Source organism: Podarcis muralis, chromosome 7 (assembly GCF_964188315.1).
Source record: "Podarcis muralis chromosome 7, rPodMur119.hap1.1, whole genome shotgun sequence".
NCBI lineage: Eukaryota > Metazoa > Chordata > Lepidosauria > Squamata > Lacertidae > Podarcis > Podarcis muralis.
In genome coordinates, this window is record NC_135661.1 from 10,052,769 (window position 1) to 10,077,645 (window position 24,877).

General features: G+C 50.7%; 2 protein-coding genes and 1 non-coding gene across 4 annotated transcripts in view; 1 reads left to right on the forward strand and 2 right to left on the reverse strand.

Annotated features, from left to right (window-relative positions):
- Positions 1 to 7,663, forward strand: part of NT5DC4 (5'-nucleotidase domain containing 4) — a 50,139-nt gene extending 42,476 nt beyond the window's left edge. Inside the window, exons 16-18 of the mRNA XM_077931197.1 lie at positions 3,625 to 3,801; positions 5,486 to 5,581; positions 6,381 to 7,663. Of these exons, the coding sequence (XP_077787323.1) occupies positions 3,625 to 3,801; positions 5,486 to 5,581; positions 6,381 to 6,428 (321 nt within the window). The 3' untranslated portion in view covers positions 6,429 to 7,663. The remainder of the gene's footprint in view (positions 1 to 3,624; positions 3,802 to 5,485; positions 5,582 to 6,380) is intronic.
- CKAP2L (cytoskeleton associated protein 2 like) lies at positions 6,218 to 24,797 on the reverse strand. Of its 2 annotated transcripts, none has more exons than XM_028741251.2 (9): positions 24,674 to 24,797; positions 24,375 to 24,453; positions 22,197 to 22,254; positions 17,628 to 18,703; positions 13,880 to 14,087; positions 12,578 to 12,733; positions 10,372 to 10,432; positions 8,172 to 8,283; positions 6,218 to 8,007 (listed from the first exon to the last, which is right to left on the reverse strand). In XM_028741251.2, exons 1-9 carry the CDS (start codon positions 24,759 to 24,761, stop codon positions 7,728 to 7,730), a joined length of 2,118 nt encoding a protein of 705 aa, XP_028597084.2. In that variant the 5' UTR covers positions 24,762 to 24,797; the 3' UTR covers positions 6,218 to 7,727. The 2 variants fall into 2 exon arrangements, with proteins under 2 accessions (XP_028597084.2, XP_077787322.1); XM_077931196.1 differs by having other exon boundaries at positions 13,880 to 14,083; positions 17,624 to 18,703.
- LOC114603664 (small nucleolar RNA SNORA57) lies at positions 12,875 to 13,015 on the reverse strand. Its single transcript, XR_003708136.2, has one exon. It is a non-coding gene; the product is annotated as a small nucleolar RNA SNORA57 (small nucleolar RNA).
- Positions 24,798 to 24,877: the final 80 nt, after the last annotated feature.

The following is a 24,877-nucleotide window of genomic DNA, read 5'->3' on the forward strand; positions in this document are numbered from 1 at the left end:
TAGTAGGCAGCAAGGGACGCGGGTGGCACTGTGGGTTAAACCACAGAGCCTAGGACTTGCTGATCAGAAGGTTGGCGGTTCGAATCCCCGCGATGGGGTGAGCACCCGTTGCTCTGTCCCTGCTCCTGCCAACCTAGCAGTTCGAAAGCACCTCAAAGTGCAAGTAGATCAATAGGTAAACGGCGTTTCCGTGTGCTGCTCTGGTTCGCAAGAAGCGGCTTAGTCCTGCTGGCCACATGACCCAGAAGCTGTATGCCGGCTCCCTTGGCCATTAAAGCGAGATGAGCGCTGTAGCCCCAGAGTCGTCCGCGACTGGACTTAATGGTCAGGGGTCCCTTTACCTTTATTATATATAAAAGACCTTAATTTTTTTATTACAAAATTTTTTATTTTTATTTCACCTAGAGGCTCTGCATTGAGAGCTCCCTCAGAGCCCACCAAGTTTGTTTTTAAAGGTAAAGGTACCCCTGCCCGTATGGGCCAGTCGTGTCCGACTCTAGGGTTGTGCGCCCATCTCACTTAAGAGGCCGGGGGCCAGCGCTGTCCGCAGACACTTCCGGGTCACGTGGCCAGCGTGACAAGCTGCATCTGGCGAGCCAGTGCAGCACACGGAAACGCCGTTTACCTTCCCGCTAGTAAGCGGTCCCTATTTATCTACTTGCACCCAGAGGTGCTTTCGAACTGCTAGGTTGGCAGGCGCTGGGACCGAGCAACGGGAGCGCACCCCGCCGCGGGGATTCGAACTGCCGACCTTTCGATCGGCAAATCCTAGGCACTGAGGCTTTTACCCACAGCGCCACCCGCGTCCCCTAGTTTGTTTTTAGCTCACTTTAAAAATCAAATAAAAGAATGGAGTATTTATTTAAAAAAAGATTAAAAGTAGCACAGAATATCTGATGGGCCAGCCTTTTGGAAGGCACCCTCAAGAGCTGTAGCTCTCCTCATGTCCACTTTCCCCCCTGCTCTTCCCCCCACAAGCCCAAAAAAGGTAATCCACCCCCGCCCTGGTTTTAGGAGGCCACAGAGAGGTCTGCTCACGCAGCACAGATTATTCAGGCAGTCGGGAAACATGGGCTAGAACGGCCAAATTCAGAACATTGCAACATAAGCTTGCCACAGAGGAAAGTTTGTTTTTTTTCTCAGGCCCTTGAGCGATGCAGTCCAGCTGACCACAGCTGGTTTTGCAACATCCTGAGGGGGTTACTCCAACTTTAATTACGCCTCTCTCTGTTTCCTGTGTTAAATGTTAACCAATCCTGATAAGAGACTTCTGGTTTTTCTCTCTCTCTCTCCAAATGTTCTGTTATAGAGAAATGGTTCCCAAACTTTTTTGGGCCACTGCCTCCTTGGTTCCATATTATTTGGCATTTTGCACACCCTATTATGGAAGATAATAACACAATAAAATTCAGAACAGTAAGGATGAATTGCACATTTATTCAAAACTCAATTAGAACAGTTTTTGTTTAAAGAAGTCAACAAAAGTGATGAACTTGATCAAGTGATACCAGCTTTTTGAAATAGGATAGTCATTTATACCTCCAGCGCCCCCTACCCCTTGGTCATCCTATGACCCCAGTGGGTGCTACAACTCAAGTTGAGAACTCACTGTTAGGGAGTCCTGTATATTGGTTCTCGATCTCAATCCGTTCTGGAAGTCCATTTGACTTCCAAAACATTTGAAAACCAAGGCACGGCTTCTGATTGGCCCTGGAAACCATGCCAACAGCCGAAATGGAAGTTCAGCTTCCAAAAAACGTCCGTAAACCAGAACACTTACTCTGGGTTTGTGGCATTCGGGAGCTGAATTGTTCGTCACCTAAGCTGCTCAGGAACCAAGGTACCATTGTACTTAAAATACCCCTGGCACCTGGACATTGTTGGCTGGGTGGGGGAGCATTAAATGTTTTCCTGTTGTGAAAGTCATGGAAGAACACAAGGAAGAATACACAATTAAGGGTTCAATGCAAAAACTTAAAATACCCTATTTTTCACTCCATAAGACGCACCGGACCACTAGGCGCACCTAGTTTTTAGAGGTGGAATGCAAGGAAAAGAAATTCTTTAAATGGAGCGATGAGCAGAGCCTGTATGCATCCCAGGCTCTGCTCAGCGCTCCCTTTCATGAGCCGCGTGGAGCATGTGTGCAGCGCTTGCAGGCTTCTCCCTCCTCGGGGAAAAGCCCCCAAGAGCCACACACACACTCTGCGCAGCTCTTTAAAGGGAGCATGGCTCGGGGGGGGGGGGGCTTTTGCGGGAGGTGGGGGAAGTGAGAGAGCCACGCTCTGTCCCTTCCCCCACCTCCCGCAAAAGCCACGGATAGCCGCGCGAAGCCTCTGCAGGGCAGTGGGATGAAGGCTGCCCTGCGGAGGCTTTGTGTGTCTACGCCAGAAGCTAGAACAGCGAGAGGGAGCGCTGCGCAGTGCTCCCTTTTGCTGTTCTGGCTTCTGGCGTAGCCCGCGAAGCCTGCATTTGCTCCATAAGACGCACACACATTTCCCCTTACTTTTTAGGAGGGGAAAAGTGCATCTTATAGAGTGAAAAATACGGTATTAGTCGGAGCAGCCACAGATCACTTGGGATTGCTATTAAGGCTGAGACCTTGTATAGGGTGGTATACAAATTTTAATAATAATAATAATAATAATAATAATAATAATAATAATAATATGGTAAAACTTGCATACTAGAAAAAGCTACCTTACATGTGGAGCAAGGCCAGCATGATGGGTCAAGCTGCCACCATTGGCGAGCTTTCTTGCTTATAGGATCTGCCGACTTCTTCAGGGACACTTCCCAGGTGAGGGAGTTGGGGATGTTTAGCCTGGTGAAGACTGAGAGGTGACATGATAGTCATCTTCAAATACCTGGAGTGACCTTGATTTGTGCTGCTTCAGAGGGGAGGACCCGAACTGATGGATTCAAGTTGCATGAAAGGCGATTCCGACTCAACGTTCGGAAGAACTTTTTGATGGCAAGAGCAGTTTGCCAGTGGAACGGATGACCTTGGAAGGTGGTGGGATCTCCTTCATTTGAGGTTTTGGACGGCCATCGGTCAGGGATTCCTGCATTTCAGGAACCAGATGACTCTTGTCGTCCCTTGCAACTCTACAATTCTAATATTCACTGGGGCTTTCATTTGCAAAAGTCCTGAGAGCCAGTGTGGTGTAGTGGTTAAGAGCGGTAGACTTGTATTCTGGTGAACTGGGTTCGCTTCCCTGCTCCTCCACATGCAGCTGCTGGGTGACCTTGGGCCAGTCACACTTCTCTGAAGTCTCTCAGCCCCACTCACCTCACAGAGTGTTTGTTGTGGGGGAGGAAGGGAAAGGAGATTGCTAGCCACTTTGAGACTCCTTTGGGTAGTGATAAAGCGGGATATCAAATCTAAACTCCAAACTCCTCCTCAGTGTACTTGGAGTAGACTTGGAAGTTGTGGCCGCATCTCACACGAAGCATTTGTGTTACCACCACAGAGAGACGGGTGTGTGTGTGTCTCCTCTCCCCTGACAAAGGTCATCAAACCAAAAAGGGGTACCTGGTTGCCAGGACCCCACCTCTCAAGCCTATGTTTCCCTGCTTCTATCCTTGCCACCTGACTGAGCAGGGACTCTTCTTCTCTTGCAGAAAGTCACCCACGAGATGGACATGTGCTACGGGAAGATGGGGAGCCTCTTCCGCTGTGGGTCCCGCCAGACCCTCTTTGCCAACCAGCTGATGCGCTACGCAGACCTTTATGCCGCCTCCTTCATCAACTTCCTCTATTACCCTTTCAGCTACCTTTTCCGGGCACCACCCACCCTGGTATGTGGGTAGGGCACCCTGGGGCAGGAGATGGATCTTGGCCCAGAGAAAGGGCTGAGGAGTAGACAAGTTCAGGGAGCAAAGGGCTATCGATGGCTGTCAGCCCTGCTGGCTGTACAGTGGTACCTCGGGTTAAGTACCGTATTTTTCGCTCTATAACACGCACCCGACCATAACACGCACGTAATTTTTAGAGGAGGAAAACAAGAAAAAAAATACTCTAAACGAAATAGTGGATATATGATTTTTGTGGTTCATGCTGTGGCCACAGACATGTGATCTGACAGTGAGTTTGGAGTAGCCCAATTCAAAAATCCTGAGGATCCATGTGGATCCATGCTTTGTAACCACGGAGGAGGGAAGGAAGGGGAACCATGGATCCTCTGCTCACAACTGCAGCAGATCCCCCCCGCCACCCGCAGGCATTCGCTCCATAACACGCACAGACATTTCTCCTTACTTTCTAGGAGGAAAAAATTGAGTGTTATGGTGCAAAAAATACAGTACTTAATTCGTTCCGGAGGTCCGTTCTTAACCTGAAACTGTTCTTAACCTGAAGCACCACTTTAGCTAATGGGGCCTCCCGCTACCGCCGCCACACGATTTCTGTTCTCATCCTGAAGCAAAGTTCTTAACCCGAGGTACTATTTCTGGGTTAGCGGAGTCTGTAACCTGAAGCGTATGTACCGTATTTTTCGCTCCATAAGACGCACCAATTTTTAGAGGGGGAATGCAAGAAGAAAAAAAATTATTTAAAGGGAGTTCTGAGCAGAGCCTGTATGCATCCCAGGCTCTGCCGGGCTGCCCTTCTCCCTCCTCGAGGAAAAGCCCCCAGGAGCTGCACACATGCACCGTACGGCTCTTTAAAGGGGGTGTAGCTCTTGGGGGCTTTTGCGGGAGCTGGGGGAAGTGACAGAGTCGCGTGCTCTGTCACTTTCCCCACCTCCCGCAAGAGCCACCCGCTCTTTAAAGGGAGCGCAGCTATCCCTAGCTTTTGCGGGAGGTGGGAGAAGGGACAGAGCTGCCCGCAAAAGCCAGGGATAGCTGCTCGAAGCCTCCGCAGGGCAGCAGGGAGCCTTCATCGCACTTCCCTGCGGAGGCTTTGCGGGCTATCCCAGAAGCCAGAACAGCTAGAGGGAGCACTGCGCCACGCTCCCTCTTGCTGTTCTAGCTTCTGGCTTAGCCACACAGCCTGCATTCGCTCCATAAGACACACACACACTTCCCCTTACTTTTTAGCAGGGAAAAAGTGTGTCTTATAGAGCGAAAAATACGGTAACCTGAAGCACATGTAACCTGAGGTACCACTGTGTTCTGCCTTCACAGTTGGGGGCAACAGTGCTTCTGAATACCACATGGCGGTCGGGGAGAGGGATTCCCATGGGGACATCTGATTAGCCACTGTGAGAACAGGATCCCATAATAGATGGGGCCCTTTCAGCCTGATCCAGCAGGGCTCCTCCAATGTTCTTACATCACAGGCTTTTTCTATGGAAGAGACCAGTCTTCTAAGCTGGCAGGGGGACAGGACGAGAGGGGCAACCGTCTAGCCTTCCTGCACAGGCTTGCAGCTTTTGGCCAGCTCTGCAGCAGCTTGGCTTTTTTCTCCTCTGGGAGGCTGGGTCTGCCTCCTGATGCCCACCCCCCAACCCTGACAGTTGCGTGACAATTCTTGCCCCTCCAGATGCCCCATGAATCCACCGTGGAGCACACCCGGGTGGAGTTCAGCGAGATGGGTCTCCTGGCAGGGCATGTGATGCCCCAACACAGGCCGCTGCAGGTGAGTCTCTCTCTGCTCTTCTGCTGTCACAACACACCCCAGCATTCTTCCTCCTTTCCCTCCCGTGGTTCTCGGCTGCCCTCTACTGACACCCACGCCGGCACACTGAAAATGGCTTTAGGTTTCAGTTAGTCATTGCCAACAGTGGTTCTCAAACTTAATCAGTTCCGTATGTCCATTCCAAAACCAAGGCACGCAATCAATCAGTACCTGAACTGGGTTCCACCAGATAAAAGGTAAAGGTACCCCTGCCCGTACGGGCCAGTCTTGACAGACTCTAGGGTTGTGCGCCCATCTCACTCAAGAGGCCGGGGGCCAGCGCTGTCCGGAGACACTTCCGGGTCACGTGGCCAGCATGACAAGCTGCATCTGGCGAGCCAGCGCACCACAAGGAAACACCGTTTATCTTCCCGCCAGTAAGCGGTCCCTATTTATCTACTTGCACCCGGGGGTGCTTTCGAACTGCTAGGTTGGCAGGCGCTGGGACCGAACAATGGGAGCGCACCCTGCCGTGGGGATTCGAACCGCCGACCATGCGATCGGCAAGCCCTAGGCGCTGAGGCTTTTACCCACAGCGCCACCTGCGTCCTGTTCCACCAGATAGGTATCAATAAATTAATCATCATCATCATCATCATCATCATCCTCCTCCCCTCACTGCCTTAGGGTTACATTTCATGCAACTGGATTTGAGTCCAGGAAACTGCTTAAGTGTTTAGCATGCAACACTTTTAACTGCTGCAAAAGAGCAGCTTAGGGGCCTCTCTGAACACTGTACCACTGTTTCCCTGTCCCGTAGAAGCTGCACAGCGCTTCCCAGGAAGACACCGACGATGAGCACGACTGAGCCAGACCCCAACGGAGGATGCAGAAGGAAAATCTTGAGTGGAACGAATGCCTTAAGCTGCTAAGAGAGGGGTGGGGGGAGGAGAGGTCCGCCCCAGACCCTTCCCTGTGACGCTCCCGATTCCAAAGAGAGGCAAAGGGCCCCACGGCTGCTTTCCAAAGTGGGAGCTTTCTGGAGAGCAGCCCCAGCTGAGCTCCTTATGGCTGCTGGCTTCAACCACCTCTCCAAAGGGCTTTTGAGATCCCTTCCTACTCCCAGGCACCGCTGCGGTTGTGGGGTCAAGTATTTAAGGGAGCAATCCAGCGTGACCCCCTGCCACTGTGCTGGAGGGAAGCCCCTTCCCTCAAGGCTCCAGCCACTAGGCCGTCCTGCTCTTCCAAAGACTCAAGAAGTCCTGGGAAGAAATCGGGAGATGCTTACGGCAAAGGAGAGGCTCTCTGGTGGGGTTGGGGAAAAACCCAAGCCCCTCTTCTGCCTGGGCACTGAGGGAGGTCAATGCAGTTGCCACAAATGTAGGCGGCTGTGGCTCTGTGTTTTGACAGGAACAGCTGTGGCCTCGTCGCTGAGCACTGGCAAGCCAGACAAGGCCCTCAGCTGTCCCTCGAGCACAAGGACCTCCCAAAGGAGGAGACTGTCCGAGGGAGAAGAGGGGCAGCATTTGGGGGCATGGGGGCTGCCCACTGAGGATGGCTTGCAATGGAGCGGATTCGAGTGTCTTGCAGAGGAGCCAGAAGCAGCCCTAGAAAGGAGTTTAGAAACAGCCCCATGCCAGGTCCAAGGGGAGCCCTGTGCAACCCCTTTGCCACAATGCCCTCTCTTGCGAGAAACGCGGAAGAGCTAACAATCCACTCGCAGCTCCCAGAAAATCCACACAAATGCCACCGCCCAAGGGGCTTCCCGTACATGGGCACCTGGCACCCAAGACTTGGACTTCGTTGGGGTCTAGGGGGAGGCCTGGCGGTGCCAAGCCCAGGACACCAGGCCCCCACCCCACTCTGAAAAACCCATTCCACAACCAGGATATGGGGACGACCCTTCTCTGCCTCTGCCCACAAAACGGCAGGCAGAGGCTCCCCATCCCCCCAAATTCCTTTTGCTCAGAGAGAAATCCAGCTGGGAGAGATGAGGGACCCCCCCCCCAATTCTTGCCTCTTCCTAAAGCCACCCATGTTGTCAAAAATGTTGTTTTCTTTTTCTTTTTTTAATCATTTCAAGAATAAAGATGCATATATATATATATATATTCGGAAAAGGGTCCCATGCTATGACCCCCCACATTTCCAGTCCGCCGATGCAGCTCTAACAGAACAGGGGCCTGCGCAGGGGTGGGTCTGGGGAGGCTGGCGCCGAGGTCCGTGGCAGAAAGCCCTCCACCTCCACCGTCTCTGGCAAAGCTTCGTTCTTGCGGAAGATGAAGCGACAGCCGTCCTCCGCGTCCGTGATTTCGTCCAGGCAGGACACGACGGGGTCGTGGTCCCTCAGCATCTCTGGGTAGCGAGCAGACGCCCGCTCGATCCGCAGAGACCGCCGCACAGGGGTCAGGAGTTTCAGGCTTGGCCTCGCACTCGGCTCCTTGGCTCTGGAAAGGGACAGAGGGCATGGAATCATAGAGGACCCCTCAGAACCAGAAGGCGGCCAGTTGCCCCGGCCTGCTCCGCCATCTTGTCCTTCCTTTCCTGGTTGCCTCACCTCAGAAAGGATAGGGTAGCGTTGAAAAAGACAGAGCTAAGGCCCACCTCTTACCTGGGCAGCGATGCCACTTGAAGCTTGATTGCCGAAAGAGGCTGGCAAGCTGGTCCTTGCCCGTTGCTCTGTGCCCGCTCCTTGCCGGGAAGTCGGAGTTCAGCAGGGGTTGCTGTTGGGGTAGAAGAGAGAGAAGCCATTGAAGGAGAGGCAGTGGCTGAAGAGGAAGAGCCCTGAGCTGGGCCTGCCTTTGCCCAGAGCAGCCTGGAGGGGCCTTGCTGGCAAGGGCAAGAAGGGCACACCTGTTCTGGTTTTGCAGAAACTGCTCCATGTCCCCATGCAGAAGACTGACCTGCTTCCAAGGGCAGGCAGTCGCCCAGAGGGCCCACTGCCGCAGCTGGCAACCGACAGCAAGCGGGGCATCTTCCTTTTAAGCTGGCTCCAGAGGGTCCTGCCCATAGCTGTCAAGCGTCCCTTATTTGGCGGGACAGTCCCTTATCCCAGCGCCATGTCCCTTAAATTTCCCAGGTTTCAAAGGAAGCAGCTCCTCTCCCTCCCTCCCTCCCAGCCAAGGAGGAGGGAGGCTCCAACTGTGTTGCTTGGCTGCGTTGCTCACCAATAAGGAGTTTAAGGATGACTGGGGGGTGGAGCTTGCATGCCTTGTGCCGATCAAATCGGCCGCGTTGCTTGGGGACTCGCCTTTGCTCGGCGCTTCCCAGCAGAGAGGTGACGGTGGTTTCCCTTGCTGCATCCCCTTTGCCGGGTTGCTGCGCTGTGGGAACCACCGCTTGAGGCTTCGTTTGGCTGCTGGCTGGGCTTTCTGCCTTTGGCTCGGAGGGGCTCAGAAGTTGAACATACCTGTGCCCGGAAAATCCCTTATTCTGGCTGCTGGTCCCTTATTTTCGAGGCTGCTGGTCCTTTATTTCTATGGTCCTGCCCTGCTCCTGCCTGCTGCCTACCCAGCCATGCTGCCAGGGAGGCAACTCCAGCGCTCTCAGGCCCAAGAAGATTCAAACAGTGCTGAGATTCTCCAGCGTTGCCCCTCTCTGCCCGCCCCCATCCGTCCAGGTCCAAAGCTCTCTCCCTGCAGGGCTGCATTGGGACATGCAGAGCAAGCTACGGTGCATTAAGTCACAAGAGAAACAAAATATAAACTGAACGCAGACTTATAAATGTAGAAATCGCAATTGGGTAAAAAGAAACACGCACGCAGCCTTCTCGATGTGCAATGCTTGAAAAACTCTGAAGAACAGGGAGCCGCCTCTGCTGAAGGAGAGTAGGGCATGAGTCAAACAGTCCATGGCCACTTTGGGGGTCGAGGACGGGGTCACGAGATCCACTGTGTTGAATTTGGAGGTGCACAGTTCCTTGCAGATACTAGGCTCAACCTGGGACACACTCTTTCAGGGAATGGTCCTGAGCTCTAAGGAAGCTTTGGCAAGAAGCAAAGGAACATCGCTCCCTCGCAGGAAGGTTTTGACACAAGGGGGCCAGAAAATGGAAACTTTGACTGGGACCCAAGAATGCTTAGCCCAACCCCATCTGGAAAAACCAGGAGCATTGCCTGCAGAACTGAGAGAGGGATGCAGGGCTTGCTTTGGGCATTGTCTGCAAAAGGCCGCCTGCGTATATTCCCAGATGCAGAGATACAACATTAACTTCCAGTGAGGAATGTGAAAAATCATTTTGTTTACAATTCCTTCACTAGGCACTGGCCTTAAAGCAGCAGTAAGGTACAGCCATACCTCTTGTTATGTTCGGTTCAGGTTATGTACTTGCAGGATACCTCCTGCAGCGAACCGGAAGTAACGGAACGGGGTACTTCCGGGTTTCGCCACATGCGCAGATGCTCAAAATGACGTCATGCGCATGCGCAGAAGTGGCGAATCATGACCCGCGCAGACGCAGGTTGCATTCTGCTCAGGTTGCGAACGGGGCCCTGGAACGGATCCTGTTCGCAACCAGAGGTACCACTGTATTCTACATGGGGGAGGAGAAGCTGCCCTCTCTTCACTCTTTCATGTGTGTGTTTGGGTGGGGGGGAAGAGTTTGGCTGGCAGGCCAGAAGCCCAGAACACCCAGCGATGATAGCTATGCTCTGGAGGCAGCAGTGCTTCTGAATCTCAGCAGCTGGAAACCACAGGAGGGGAGAGGGCTCTTGTGTTCGAATCCTGCTTGCGGGTTCCCAAAGGCATCTGGCTGGCCCCTGTGAGAACAGGGTGCTGGACCAGATGAGCCCTTGGCCTGATCCATTGCTTACCCCAGGCTTGACTGGAACGCTTGAGAGTGTCAACAAGGGCATCTCTCAACTCTCGTAGAGGCTGGAATGAGAACAAAAGGAAGTCCATCACTGAGCAACCAGAGCAGGCTGTTGCGTTCCAAAAGCAAGCAAGGATTGGACTCTGATTAATAAAATACACACCAGGCTTGACCAGCAAGACTCTGGGAGGAAGTGTTAATAATAATCTGTCCACCCCCTGGCCCAGGTTGTTTTATAAACCAAAGAACCCTTTACACAGTGTTTGTAAGAACCAATCAGATTTCCTCTGAGCATTTAAAAAACCCCCACATGGGGACGAAGTTAAAGTTAAAACTACAAAGAGCTAATCTGAGCCTGCATACATTCTGGGGTAAATAAAACAGGACTAAAGGAGGAATGCATTCAGCAACCCCGGAGGTCATAAACAGGCAGTAAAGATTAGGCATCTTTATCACTTCCATGTGAAACTCTGTTTCCTGGTCCTAAGATCAACCTAAAGGTAAAGGGACCCCTGACCATTAGGTCCAGTTGTGACCGACTCTGGGGTTGCGGCACTCATCTCGCTTTACTGGCCGAGGGAGACGGTGTACAGCTTCCGGGTCATGTGGCCACTTCTAAGCCACTTCTGGCAAACCAGAGCAGTGCACAGAAACGCCGTTTACCTTCCCGCCGGAGCGCTACCTATTGATCTACTTGCACTTTGACGTGCTTTCAAACTGCTAGGTGGGCAGGAGCAGGGACCGAGCAACGAGAGCTCACCTGGTTGCGGGGATTCGAACCGCCGACCTTCTGATCGGCAAGCCCTAGGCTCTGTGGTTTAACCCACAGCGCCACCTGCGTCTACCTAAAGATTAACAAAAGCTACATCAAAGTAACCTACTATCTTTATTGCTCAGGATGCCTGGGGAAGCAACCAGTCTGTGTTTTAGAGTGCTTATACGTGCCTGTCAGGCGTAGAAAATGGACAGTAAGAGAAGATGGGCAGAGATGCAGAGGCTTATGGGATTTGATCAGAAACTATTGTCAATGACTCAAACCCAGTCAACGCAATGCTTTCATTGCTGACACAATGGCTTGCTTCATTTTTCATAATTCCTCATAGCAATCCCACCTGACCTCCATATCAGGCCTCGGAGCGCTGCCTGCAGGATTTCACAGAATCATAGAGTTGGAAGGGCCCCCAAGGAGTCATCTAGTCTAACCCCCTGCAATGCAGGAATCCAAGGTGAACGATCCTCCACCTCCGCTAAAAATACCGTATTTTCCGCTCTATAAGACGCACCTAGTTTTTGGAGGAGGAAAACAAGGAGAGAAAAAAATTCTGAATCTCAGAAGCCAGAACAGCAAGAGGGATCGCTGCGCAGTGAAAGCAGCAATCCCTCTTGCTGTTCTGGCTTCTGGGATAGCTGCACAGCCTGCATTCGCTCCATAAGACACACACACATTTCCCCTTACTTTTTAGGAGGGAAAAAGTGAGTCTTATAGAGCAAAAAAATACGGTATATCCAATGAAGGCAAGTCCACCACCTTTCGAGGGAGCAGGTTTCATGCACAAACACCCTTTTGCTACAGCTGTTTGGGGGGCAGGGGGAAAGACGCACATGGTGGGGGCACAGAGCTGGCGGCCCAAGCAAGGGAGATTCCGCAGGACTGGCTGATTAACAGCTCCACCCCAGGACGGATGGTCCTTTATAGCAGAGGTGGGGGGACCACAGCCAATTGCAACTCCCTCCCCTGCTTGTGGGCGCACAGGTCTTCCAGCAGCCCCCAGAGAATCATAGACTTGTAGGAACTCCCAGGGATCACCTAGGCTGGGGCCCCTGATCTGATGTGAACAAGAGCCCATAGCAAGAAATGGCTCCTTACTGGGGGTGCGTCCCACGTTCTGGGGCACCTCTTGCGCAAATCCCAGTCAAGCAGATGCTCGGAGCATTTTTGGCCCAGGCTTTGGGGTTCAGGAAGCTCAAACCCAGACGGTTAGGGAGGCGGGAGGCTGGCGTAGGACTCTGTTTTTGTCGGGGAGCCCTGCACCTCCCCACACCTCTTGGCATGTCCTTGGAAGGGGAAAAGCTCCTTTGGGCCTCCGTGGGTCTGATTTTGAACCCTGCCCTCCCAGGTCCTGGCCCAGCACTCTAACCACTACACCACAATGCCTCTGCCTCTCTGCCGCAGACACAGCGGACGAGAGTAAGGGAATGCCACCCACCACAGCTCCAGCGCAAGCAGCAGCACGGTACAGCCCGGCTGCATCCAACGGGCCTTGGCGGGCCAACAGCTTCGCCTTGCAGGCCCAGAACCGGGCAAACTTCTCTGCCTCTGGGATGCGGGACAGCATGGCCAGGAGCTCTTCCGAAGGAACCCCCTGGAGGGAAACAGAAAGGAGTCAGAAGGAGGCCGGCAGATGAGAGACATTTTGGGCTCGCTCTGTAGGCAGACTGTTTCCACTGGGCAGCGCTAGCCCAGCCTTAAGGGTGTGTTTGTGCAAAATTGGTTTTTGTTTTCCTTTTGCCCCAGTGCTTGAGGATAGAACCAGCAGATGGCAAAGTCGCTGGCACTGAAGACAGAAAACTGGGTGGGCATTCCTGTACCTCCGGACATTACAGAGCCGGGCATTGGGAGACCCAGGCCTGCCAAGAAAAGGCGGCGTAAAAAAACCAGTCCCTCTTGACCCTGGAGACATATATTTTAGGACCCTCCTTATTTCTGTAATTCTGAGTTGTTTTAAATTGTTTTTTGTTTTGTTTTTGGTGTAATTTTGTGTTTTAATTATTACCTGCCCCTTGAACCTTAAGTCACCCAACCTCCCTTTAAAAACCTCCCATGAAGGAGTCAACCCCTTTCCAAGGTGGTCTGTTCCACTGTCAAACAGCTCTAATAATAATATATGCAGACAGGTCCTGCATTCTGACTTCCCCATAGAAAATGGGCTTGCTGCCCGTCAGGCCTGACATTCCCCACTTCGGTCTGCAAAGGGTCAGGGAGTTCCACAGGCTCAATTCAGACCCCCCCCCCCATATTTCAGACCCCCCCCCCCATTTAGGGAACATTCCCTTTGATGTTGGGCAACGGGCACTTCTGAAAATGTCTCTGTTTCAACTGACTCTTGGACTGCCCAGTTTGTTTCTTGAGAGTTACAGCGCAATGGGCCAAGGGCAGAAAACAATAAAAACCTGATTGACTTCCTTATTTCATTTATATCCTGCTCAATTGTGGAAAAACTCTGCTCCCGGCAGGGTGGGAGAAAGGATAGTTTCAAAGTAAAGAAAAACAATATTGAGGCTGCCTTGGTCCACCATGACAGCTTTTTCTCCCTGCTTTTATCATTCCTTGTGGATTTTAATGATTGCAGGTTTTATTTTGTAAACGGTTCTGCTTTTAAGCCACACAGTGAATACTTATTGATGGGTGGCGCTTATCAGTCTAACCAACCAGGCCTGCACTTTCTGCCCCATCAAAGGATGAAGCTCCTGGACAACTTTCCAGACTAGATGGAAGACCCAAAGCTCACCTCGTCTGCCAGCTTCATGCACTCTGCCAAGGTGCTGGCGATTTGCTGTGCCACCTTTTGCCGCTCCATCTCTTCCTCCATGCAGTCCCAGAAGGAGCGGTCCAGGGCCTCCTTCTCCTTGGGCGGGGGCCGCCTTTTAACGGGGAAGGTCATCGGGGGCCGCTTGTATAGTTTCCCTTTGGATGCCAACCACTCCTCTAGCTGCTTCCTAAGGGAGATCAAGGAGAGGTCAGACGACGTCAGAACCGAAGACAGGCCGGCCGGATCAGCGGCCACTTTCATTTCACTTTTAATTTGTGCACCGCCTTTCTGTATTGCTACAAACGAGGCGGTTTGCAAGCTGAAGGAGCAACAAGACAGACAGCAGAGATCACAATCTGATCCAATACAATCTGACCCAATACAAAAATGCCAGAACAACATATCTAATGAATACATATTTAATAAGGCATTAAAATATAACACTACAGTAGTACCTCGGGTTAAATACTTAATTCGTTCCGGAGGGGAGGTCCGTTCTTAACCTGAAACTGTTCTTAACCTGAAGCACCACTTTAGCTAATGGGGCCTCCCACTGCTGCCGCGCGATTTCTGTTCTCATCCTGAAGCAAAGTTCTTAACCTGAAGCACTATTTCTGGGTTAGCGGAGTCTGTAACCTGAAGCGTCTGTAACCCGAGGTACCACTGTAAACAGTATAATTAAATGCCAGCAGATAATAATTAAATAGTTCACACTTAACAATAAAGAATTGCAAAAGTATAATCAATAAAAACGGCAGCAATTTACAATGCATAAAATCCCACAAAACATACCAAACCACGTAAAAGGATCAAATTGAGAAACGAGGACACACAACTTATGAATTTTTCAATTAAAAAAATGATCCCTTCTTTGTTCCCAGCTGCTGCTGTTCTCAAAGTCATGGTCTGGGAAAGACTCCTAGAGCTGAATGGTGGGGTAAGGCAGGTGGAAAAAGGCCTCTCCATGAATTTGTCTAATCCTCTTTCAAAGCCGTCTGAGTTGGTCGCTCTCACTGCCACTCTTGACGCATCTCCCAGGCTACAGTGAAAAGCCTGGTCTTGATCAGAGCCTCTGTGGCTTTGCGGGCAATAGGATGGCCAAGGACAGGGGTCAGCAAACTTTTTCAGCAGGGGGCCAGTCCACTGTCCCTCCGACCTTGTGGGGGGCCAGACTATATTTTGAAGGGGGGGGGGGGGAATTCCTATGCCCCACAAATAACCCAGAGATGCATTTTAAATCAAAGCAAACATTCTACTCATGTAAAAACACCAGGCAGGCCCCACAAATAACCCAGAGATGAATTTTAAGTAAAAGGACACATTCTACTCATGTAAAAACACGCTGATTCCTGGACCGTCCGCAGGCCAGATTTAGAAGGCGATTGGGCCGGATCCAGCCCCCAGGCCTTAGTTTGCCTACCCATGGCCAAGAACAGGGGTCAGCAAACTTTTTCAGCTGTGGGCAGGTCCACCGTCCCTCAGACCATGTGGTGGGCTGGACTCTATTTTGAAAAATAATAATGAACGAATTCCTATGCCCCACAAACAACCCAGAGATGCGTTTTAAATAAAAGGACACATTCTACTCATGTAAAAACACGCTGATTGTCTGCAGGCCAGATTTAGGAGGCAATTGGGCCGGATCTGGCCCCCGGGCCTTAGTTTGCCTACCCATGGCCAAGGAGGTCCAATTAATAGTTAGAAGCCAGAGCAAAACTGGGGTCATCTATGACTCCTTGCAGGCCTATCACTTCTTCTTCTTCCTTGTCCCTCCTTTGTTTGGGGCTGCTTTCTGCGTGCCTTCAGTATTCATAGAATTGCAGAGCTGGAAGGGACACAAAGGGCCATCTAGCCTGACCCGCTGCAATGCAGGAATCACAGCTCATCATTCCCAAGAGGGTGGCTCCTCATGCACACAAAGTAACACATGGACACGATGTCCCCGGTCAAGTGTGGAAGGCCTATTTGCAAGCAGGTGTGCCTTTACCAAACTGTAATCTTGAATCGCCTATTAGTCCATCAGCAGAACCTTGTGGAGATATTGAGGCACCTCAGCTGAATAAAGATCTAGGGGTTCCTCTGAACATTACAGCACACAGGTGCATGAGGGATTGAGGCAGCAGTTTGGCCATGCGCTGGCCCACCCTTAAGGGATACGCCTAGACCCCATTCCCCACGCAGAAAAGACGGACAGATGGAACAAGACGGTGGCATCAGTCCAGTCCTGTGGAACTCTCTGCCACTAGAGATTTAGCGGGCAACCTCTGTGCCAAACTTTAAATGCCTGCCTGTGCAGACAATTAAGGATACATCATCCCACAATGGTTAATCGATGTGTGTTCTAAACTTCTTTATACAGTTGTACCTTGGAAATTGACACAGAATCCGTTCCGGAAGTCTGTTCAACTTCCAAAACCAAATTGCAACTTCTGATTGGCTGCAGGAAGTTCCTGCAGCCAATCAGAAGCCGCGGAAGCCCCGTCAGATGTTCGGGTTCCGAAATAACGTTTGCAAACCGGAACAATCACTTCCGGGTTTGCGGCGTTCGGGAAGCAAAACACCCAAGTTCCAGAGCCTTTGGGATCCAAAGTACAACTGTACAGTTTTGATGGCATAGTTCTATGCATTTATTACTGTAAGCTGCTCTGATGTTTTCCTTTTTCCTTCCTCCTCCTGTGATGAGGCTGCATTTTAATATTTTAATGTTTCAATATTTTAATGTTGTATTTTAATCTTGTTTTTAAGTTGTATTCATTCAACTTCTTTTTATTATTGCTTGTTAGCTGCCCTGAGCCCGGCCTTGGCTGGGGAGGGTGGGGTACAGTGGTGGCCCGCAAGACGAACGCCTCGCAAGACGGAAAACCCGCTAGACGAAAGGGTTTTCCGTTTTGGAGGCGCTTCGCAAAACGAATTTCCCTATGGGCTTCCTTTGCAAGACGAAAGCCCATAGGGAAATCTCCGGGACAGCGGGGAAGCGCAGTGCGTCTTCCCCACTGTCCTCGGACCTCCTCCGAAGCCTGGCGGCGGGAGGAGGTCTCTCTGCCCCTCCGCCAGGCTTCGGAAGGCTGCTCCGAAGCCTGGCGGCGGGGCGGAGAAACCTTCTCCACGCGCCAGCCTTCGGATGGCTGTCCTGAAGACATGGGGTGGGAGAAGGGTTTTCCTTCCCACCGCCAACATTCAGAATGCTGTTCTGAATGTTGGCGGTGGGGAGGAAAAACCCTCCTCCCACCGCAAGCCCCGGGAACAGAGGAGAAGCGCTGCGCGCCTTCCCCTCTGTTCCCGTACCTGTCCTGAAGGCTTGCGGTGGGGAGAAAAGCCCTTCTCCGCACCGCCAGCCTGGCAAGCGGTCTCCATAGGAACGCATTAATTGATTTTCAATGTATTCCTATGGGAAACCGTGCTTCGCAAGACGAAAAACTCGCAAGAAGAAAAAATTTGCGGAACGAATTAATTTCGTCTTGCGAGGCACCACTGTATAAATAAAAAATATTATTATTATTATTATTATTTATTTTTATAAATGAATAATTGAAGTGGGTGAAAGAGCCACTCGGGCACCCACTTCTCTGATCTGTTGTGAACGAGAGCCCAAACATCCCAGGGGCAAACCCAAGAAGGGGCACTTTATCGGCCCAGATCCCCACAATGCCCCCTTGCTAGTCGCTGCTCAGGGCAGCCTCAGCCCAGATGGAATGAGTGAATGCAACCCGCTCTGGGTTCAACTTGCCTCCGATCCCGAGTGCCTGGGGTCTTCGGCTCTTGGCCTGTCTCCCTCGCCGGCTGCTTTTCTCTGGGTGCGCCTCTCCCGCGTCCTCCAGAGACCTGCTCCGAGGCTCTGCGCCTGGATTTTGGCTCGGGAGTCCTGGGCTCTTGCTTGAACTTCTTGCTGCCCGGGTCCCTCCCTCCTGGGCTTCTGTTCTGCTTGGCGCCACCAGGCGCCGCTGAACGACATCTCTCCGGAGTGGCCTTCCGTTTCCTCTGCAAGGCCCCCTGGCGACCGGGCAGCGGTCTCTCCTGCAGAGCACCAGCCTGCGGCCTGGACCGACCCCTCTGAAGAATGCCCAGGGATGAGGATGACGCTGTTTCTTCCTTCCCAGCCAGAGACCCTCCAGGGACAGGCAGACCAGCGGCCTGTGGAATCACCGCAGACTGCTTTATTAATCTGGGATTTTGGCCTCGGACTCCTGGCCTAGAAACAGCCGAGGGCCGTCCACGGGGTGGTGAAGTCCGCACCACTGAGGTGCTGTTGACTTGCCTCTGAGGTCCCCCTAAGGGTGCTCTGGGCTTAACCTGTGCCGCAGCAGCCCTGTGGTTTTTCGAAAGGGTGCTCTTTTCCATAGCCTGCTTGCCATTCTTCACGGGCAGTTTTGAGCCAGCTTGGGATTTGGCTTGGAGGCCGAAGCGAGACGTCTCTCTCTTCTGAGGCTGCCCAACATGCTTCAGCCCAGAGTTCTCTTTATCCCGCTCTAAATTGCTCGAGTCTGAAAGGACTTTTGACGTCCCAGATGCTGTGGCCAATTCCTGCTTTCCAGGTTCTCTTGTCCTGCCTAAGCAATGTCCAGCAGATGAGTTCCTGCCGACCAGCTTCTCAGGGTGTTTTCTAGCAGGGGGCTTTGAGGGGAGAGGAAGTACGGGCCCCCGCTTCCTTGGAAGTTGTGTGGGTGCATTGTTTGGCTCCCGAGGCACAAGAGCCCTGGATGGCTTATCTGGAAGGACTTTGCTAGCAGGTCCCGACCCCTTTGCTTCCCTGGTCGATGCACTTTTGGCTGTGCTTGGGGCAACGGTTTTCTGGGATCCGACAGTCTGGAATTGGAGAAAATAATATGGTGAAATTATCTGAGAAACTCTCTAAATCAACTTTTCACCAAATAGAGCTTTCAGGGCATTTTATATAAAACAGAATTAGAAAAATAGTAGAAGCCTTTGAGCAAACAAATATATTAAAATCCTTACAGACCCGTTGCCTTTAGTGCCATTGTTCCCACCCTGTGGAACTCTCTGCCACTAGATTCAGCTTCTGTCCCAACTTTTAAGCACGTGCTGAAAAGCATTCTATTCCGTCAGACCTATGCAGGCAACTAAGAACGAATTCTTCCACAATGATTAACTGATGTCCGATTTTAACTTTGTTATGCTTTAAATGTTTTTATTGCTGCAAAGCACACACACACAGAGAGTATACCGTGGTACCTCGGTTCTCGAAAATCTCCATTGTTGAACGTTTTGGAACCCAAACGCCGAAAACCCAGAAGTAAATGCTTCCGTTTTTGAATGCACCTCACAAGTTGAACGGCTTCTGCTCCATGTTTTTCAATTTTCTTAATTGCATTTGCAGCCTTCCCTCTGCATCTCAGTTTTCAAACGTTTCGGAAGTCGAGCGGTCTTATGGAATGGATTACATTCGAGAACCAAGGTACCACTGTATATATTTATGATTTAGCAGTATCAATCTATTTTCATAGATAAATAAAAATAATAATAGCATGGAGACCTTGGACAATTTCTTCTGATGCTCCACAGAGCCTGAGCAAACAAGTGCCTCTTAATCTGGTCCTGTGAACCCAGCAAAGCAGTCAGCCTTCCCTGCCACTATTCAGATCTCAACTTAGCTTGAAAAGTGCCATGTCTGTTCAGTTATTTTGAGGGAGTTTTTAAAAATATACCGTATATAATGAGCCCTATGGACAGATTTGCTTTAGCAGAACATTGTGACATACTCAAGGGATAACTTAATGCCCACACAATCATCGCATGAGGACAATTTTAGTGAGAAATTTAGAGAAATACCTTTAAGTTGAGTAAGTCAATGTATAGAAAGACAGGAGCATTTGGGAAAAGAGCTTTTAGACAGCAGAGAAAAGGGGGGGGGAGGGAAGGATGAGAAATATTGCACTTTCACATAAAAACAACAGTGAATCTGACATGTTACTTGTTTGAATTTGGGGAAAGTAAAAGCATGTGCCTGTTGTCTTTGTCCATGGTGTTTTCTTGGCAGGGATACTGGAGTGGCTTGCCGGTATACTTAAAGCTATGGTTTTCCCAGTAGTGATGTATGGAAGTGAGAACTGGACCATAAAGAAGGCTGATCGCCGAAGAATGGATGCTTTTGAATTCTGGTGCAGGAGGAGACTCTTGAGAGTCCCATGGACTGCAAGGAGATCAAACGCATCCATTCTGAAGGAAATCAGCCCTGAGTGCTCACTGGAAGGACAGATCGTGAAGCTGAGGCTCCAAGACTTTGGCCACCTCATGAGAAGAGAAGACTCCCTAGAAAAGACCCTGATGTTGGGAAAGATGGAGGGCACAAGGAGAAGGGGACGACAGAGGATGAGATGGTTGGAGAGTGTTCTCGAAGCTACCAGCATGAGTTTGACCAAACTGCGGGAGGCAGTGGAAGACAGGAGGGCCTGGCGTGCTCTGGTCCAGGGGGTCACGAAGAGTCGGACACGACTAAACGACTAAACAACAAAAGCATGTGCAGAGTGCCTTGCAGAAAACATGGTCTGAGAATGCATTAAGTCCATGAGATCTTTGGGGGAGGCTTTTTCCCACCCCACCACCCTCACGGGCATGCTTCAGGATGTGGGAGAGGGCCTTTGGAACTCCCTCTCTAATGACCCTAGACTGCCTTCCTCCTTGCTTTCCTTCTGCTAGCAGGTGAAAACTGTTTTATTCTGGCAGGCCGGTAGGACCTGACTTTTTTTTTTAAAGAAAGAGCTTTAAATAGGGTTGTGCTGTTTTTATTACAGAAACTGTATTTTAATAGAATTAAAATGCAGTGGTACCTCGGGATGCGAATGGGATCTGTCCGGAGCTCCGTTTGCATCCCGAATAAAATGTGTGATGTCATTCTGAGCGTCTGCGCATGCGCAAGCGGTGAAACCCGGAAGTAACACACTCTGTTACTTCTGGGTTGCCGCGGAGTGCAACCTGAAAGCGCTCAACCTGAAGCACATTCAACCCAAGGTATGACTATAATATAAAGAACAGATCCAGTTGAATTTACCTAGTTTTAAACTTTTTAAAAAAAATGTTTTTAGCATCCTGTAGTGTATTTTGTGTGGGATGTGAAACACAGGAGCAGTCAATGACAACATTGTTAGAACATGGGGAGGGATGTCTGTCCAGCAAGCAGGTAAACTTCCTGGGGACGGACTTCCTCCGCATGTGACCAGAGGTGGGTGTGGCCTCACCTGTGCAGGTAATGACAAAAGCACAGGGCAGGCAGCCACTCTCTCTCTCTGCCATCTTCCTTCGATGAGGAAACATCTAAGGATGCTCTCTTGGCTCCCAGCCAAGAGAGGAGGAAAGGACTATCTTGCTACAAGATAGATTCTAAATGTATGTAACCTTTTTAAGCCTGTCTGCCTTCTGGGATCATATTGTGAACAGAACGTGAGTAAACTCTTTTATACTTTTATGAAGACTGTGTCGTGTCTTGTATTTTAAGAGGGAACAAAAGGCGAAATTACGAGAGTAATTATTATAGAGGTTCTAGCGAACCTGTGCAGACGTTACCGTTGCGAACTTAAAGGGGAATGTTTATAAACTCTGCTGATATTTTGGGAACTTGTTAGCACAAGTTGGATAAGGATATAATTAGTCAATATATCCTCTCCTGCACCCCAGAACATTCCCACATTTTGTCTGTGTTGTTTCAATTTATGCAAGCCACCTTGAGTGCCATTCTGGGGAAACGGTGCGATATAAACAAATATAGTGACAATTCAGTAACGGCCACCAAATTTGTACAGCTCCAGAGGAGAGAAGGAATGAGGATGACACTCTATATATTTGTCGGAACTGGAGACCAGAGGATGCCTCCCTTCTTCCTGTGACAGGAGGTTTGAACAGCAAGGTTTTCCTCCAACACAAGTTGCCACCTTCTGAGTGGCCTTGGGCTCCACTGCCAAGAGATCTTGCCAGCTCACACCAGCTATTGTGAGGCAAAGAGAGATTATCCTGGTAAAAGGGACTGGATCTAAATCCCGAGCGAGGGTGAGCCCAAGAAAGACCCAGAGTCTCAGACACTCTTCATGTCATTGGTCAGAATATACATTTATTATTCATTTATTGCACTTTTATTCCACTTTTTCCTCCAAGGAGCTCAAAGTGGTGTACATGGTTCTCCTTCAATTAACCTGAGAGGCAGTGACCGCCCTGGGTCACCCAGGGAGCTTGATGGCCAACTGATTTGAACCCTGGTCTCCCGGATCCCAGTCCAGCAATCTAACCACTACACCACTCTGGCTCTCTAGATCACAATACAGAGGCTCACTGGATCTTGTCTACTTACAGGTTGTGCTTTGGAGGGAGCTGGATTCTTCTGCCTGCTGTTGTCCTTCAAGTAGGGTCTGGGCAGCATAAGGAAAAGTTTGAAAATAATTTACTTTCTTTAAAAATTTTTCCCCATTTTACAATTGAAAGGACTCATTTTTGCATTCTTAACATATCAGTGACTTCCTTTCTTCTCTTTCCATGGTTCATTTTACATATAATAAATCCCTGTATATTTTGCAAAAACTATGCCAGTCAGTATTCCATTATTACATCCATCAAAACTTATTTACACTGCTGAATTTATCTTAATGCTGCCAGTGTTTTCAGCTGTACACAGTTATTTCCCATATATTAAATAAACGTTTTCCAATCTTCTTCTGGTTCTCTTATTTTATATGTTAAGTCTGCAAGCTGCGCATATTCTGTCAACTTAAGTTTCCATTCTTCTTGGGTTGGGACCTCACTTGTTTTCCATTTTGGGGCTAACAAAACACAGGCCGCCATAAATATTTATTACATAAATAACCTTTTCTGAAACCTGGGAATTTCAGTCTGAATTATCCCCAACAGAAAGGACTTTGGTTTTTTGGGGAAAGTAAACATTTTTTTCCAATTCATCATGGATCATTGCCCAATACTGTACTCTTTTACCCTTTTGCACCACATATAGGCGAACGTTCCCTCTATCTTCCCTCTACTTTCAAGGGATAAAAAATGTGACCAAGATTGCAATTCATGCACACTTGGGATAGCTCAGTTGTCTAAAGTGTGGCGATAATGCCAAGGTTACAGGTTCAATCCTCGTATGAGACATTTGTATATCCTTCCATTGCAGGGTGTGTGGGTGGGGGCGGGGGCAAGATGACCCACCAATTCCCTTCCATCTCTATCCTATGGATCTGCAGTCCCACCAAATCCCATATAACTTACACCTGAAGAATCTTGCACAGGATCAGGCTACAGAAGTGCACATTTATTTCTCAGCCTAACCTACCTCACAGGATAAAAATGGGGAGGAAAAAAACTTATATAAAGGTAAAGGTAAAGGGACCCCTGACCATTAGGTCCAGTTGTGGCCGACTCTGGGGTTGCGGTGCTCATTTTGCTTTATTGGCCAAGGGAGCCAGCGTACAGCTTCCGGGTCATGTGGCCAGCATGACTAAGCCGCTTCTGGCAAACCAGAGCAGCGCATGGAAACGCCGTTTACCTTCCCGCCGGAATGGTACCTATTTATCTACTTGCACTTTGAGGTGCTTTCAAACTGCTAGGTGGGCAGGAGCAGGGACTGAGCAACGGGAGCTCACCCCGTCGCGGGGATTCAAACCACCGACCTTCTGATTGGCAAGCCTTAGGCTCTGTGGTTTAGACCACAGCGCCACCTGCGTCCCAAAGTATACCACCTTGAACTCCTTGGAGAGAAAGGTAGGATATAAATGCAAGAAACGAATGAGGGTTGCGAGCCCAGGAAGTGCAACTGGGCAGGATGAAGCCCACTCCTCTTCTCACGCCAACAGGCCTTCCCCATCCTCAAGGGGTCCTGGTCTGTTTCTGGGATCAACCCCAGGGGATGATTTGTGTGTGGCTGGTGCACAGTGCCCAAAGGACAGAGTGGCATTGAGAGCCTGTTTGGTTGCAAGGGAGAAGAATGAGAACCTTTGACAGAAGCCCGCACCCCACTTGCATGTTTCCAGCTGGCCCACTGAGGCAGGCAGGCAGGCAGGCAGGCGTTCGCAGCCCCATCAGAGCTCCTTCTTCCTCCAACTGCCACCCCAGGCTGCCTCAATGGAGAGCCAAGAGGAAGCTGTCAACCTTCCCTTTTTTGAGCGAAATTCCCTTATTCCAGCGCCGTTTCCCGCTGCTATCCCGGATTGTTAGATATCCCATACACAGTTCCCGGGACAGGTGAGGCTGCTGATCCCTTATGTTCAAATCTGAAAGTTGACAGCTATGAACAGGAGGTTCTCTTATTGCACTAGCTTTACATGAGGGCCTGATCCAGGGAGCAACTCTTTGCCGTTAAACTGTGCCACCTTGGTGCCTGCGTTCTGAGTTTTCCTCTTCCCTCCTTGTTCCTTTCCCCTTGCATGTCATGCCATGCGATAATGATGACTGATTGTAAAGTTGCGGGTAGGGTAGGGACTTTCTTGTTTCGATGCTATGTAAGCAACTCCGAAAAGCAAAGCAAAAGACTCACTTGGCGCTGGCCGGTCTCAGCCTTCCTTTGGCAGCTAAATATTCTTGCAGCTTCTGCCGCCGCTCCTCCACTGCTGCTGCTGCAGGAAAAAGAGAGAGAGAGACAGGAAAAGCCCTCAGAGGGTCGCAGTCAAACCGGCGCCCCTAATTCCCTGGAGACCCCCCACCCCAGCCCCTCTGGAGAGTCAGCAGAGAAGTCCCCCCCAAACGGCCGCTTCCAGAGCTTCCTTTCCTCCTGGACCCCCGTTCCCCGTTCTCGCCTGCACTCTGCACATGCTCCGGGGACCCCTGCACCCTCACCCATCTCCTCTCTTCGTCCTCCTCCGCGCCGCAGGCCCGGCCCTTCCGCGCTCCCAGGCGCCTCCATGACAGCCAGCGGCCGCGCCATCGCCCCTCGGTGGCCGCTTCCCCGCAGCTCCCGTTCAAAGGGACCAATGGGCTGCGAGGGGCGGGGAGGAGCCTATCCAATTGGCCGGGGAGAGCGGAGTGGGCGGAGCCGGCGAT

Excerpts from the sequence above, each read along its gene's own strand:
- CKAP2L (XM_028741251.2), bottom strand. The coding sequence starts at position 24,761 with ATGGCGCGGCCGCTGGCTGTCATGGAGGCGCCTGGGAGCGCGGAAGGG. Across the intron at positions 18,704-22,196 it reads CTCCCTCCAAAGCACAACCT|ACTGTCGGATCCCAGAAAAC; the intron begins GTAAGTAGACAA and ends CTCCAATTCCAG. Across the intron at positions 8,284-10,371 it reads GCGTTCCAGTCAAGCCTGGG|CAACCCCTGCTGAACTCCGA; the intron begins GTAAGCAATGGA and ends CTACCCCAACAG.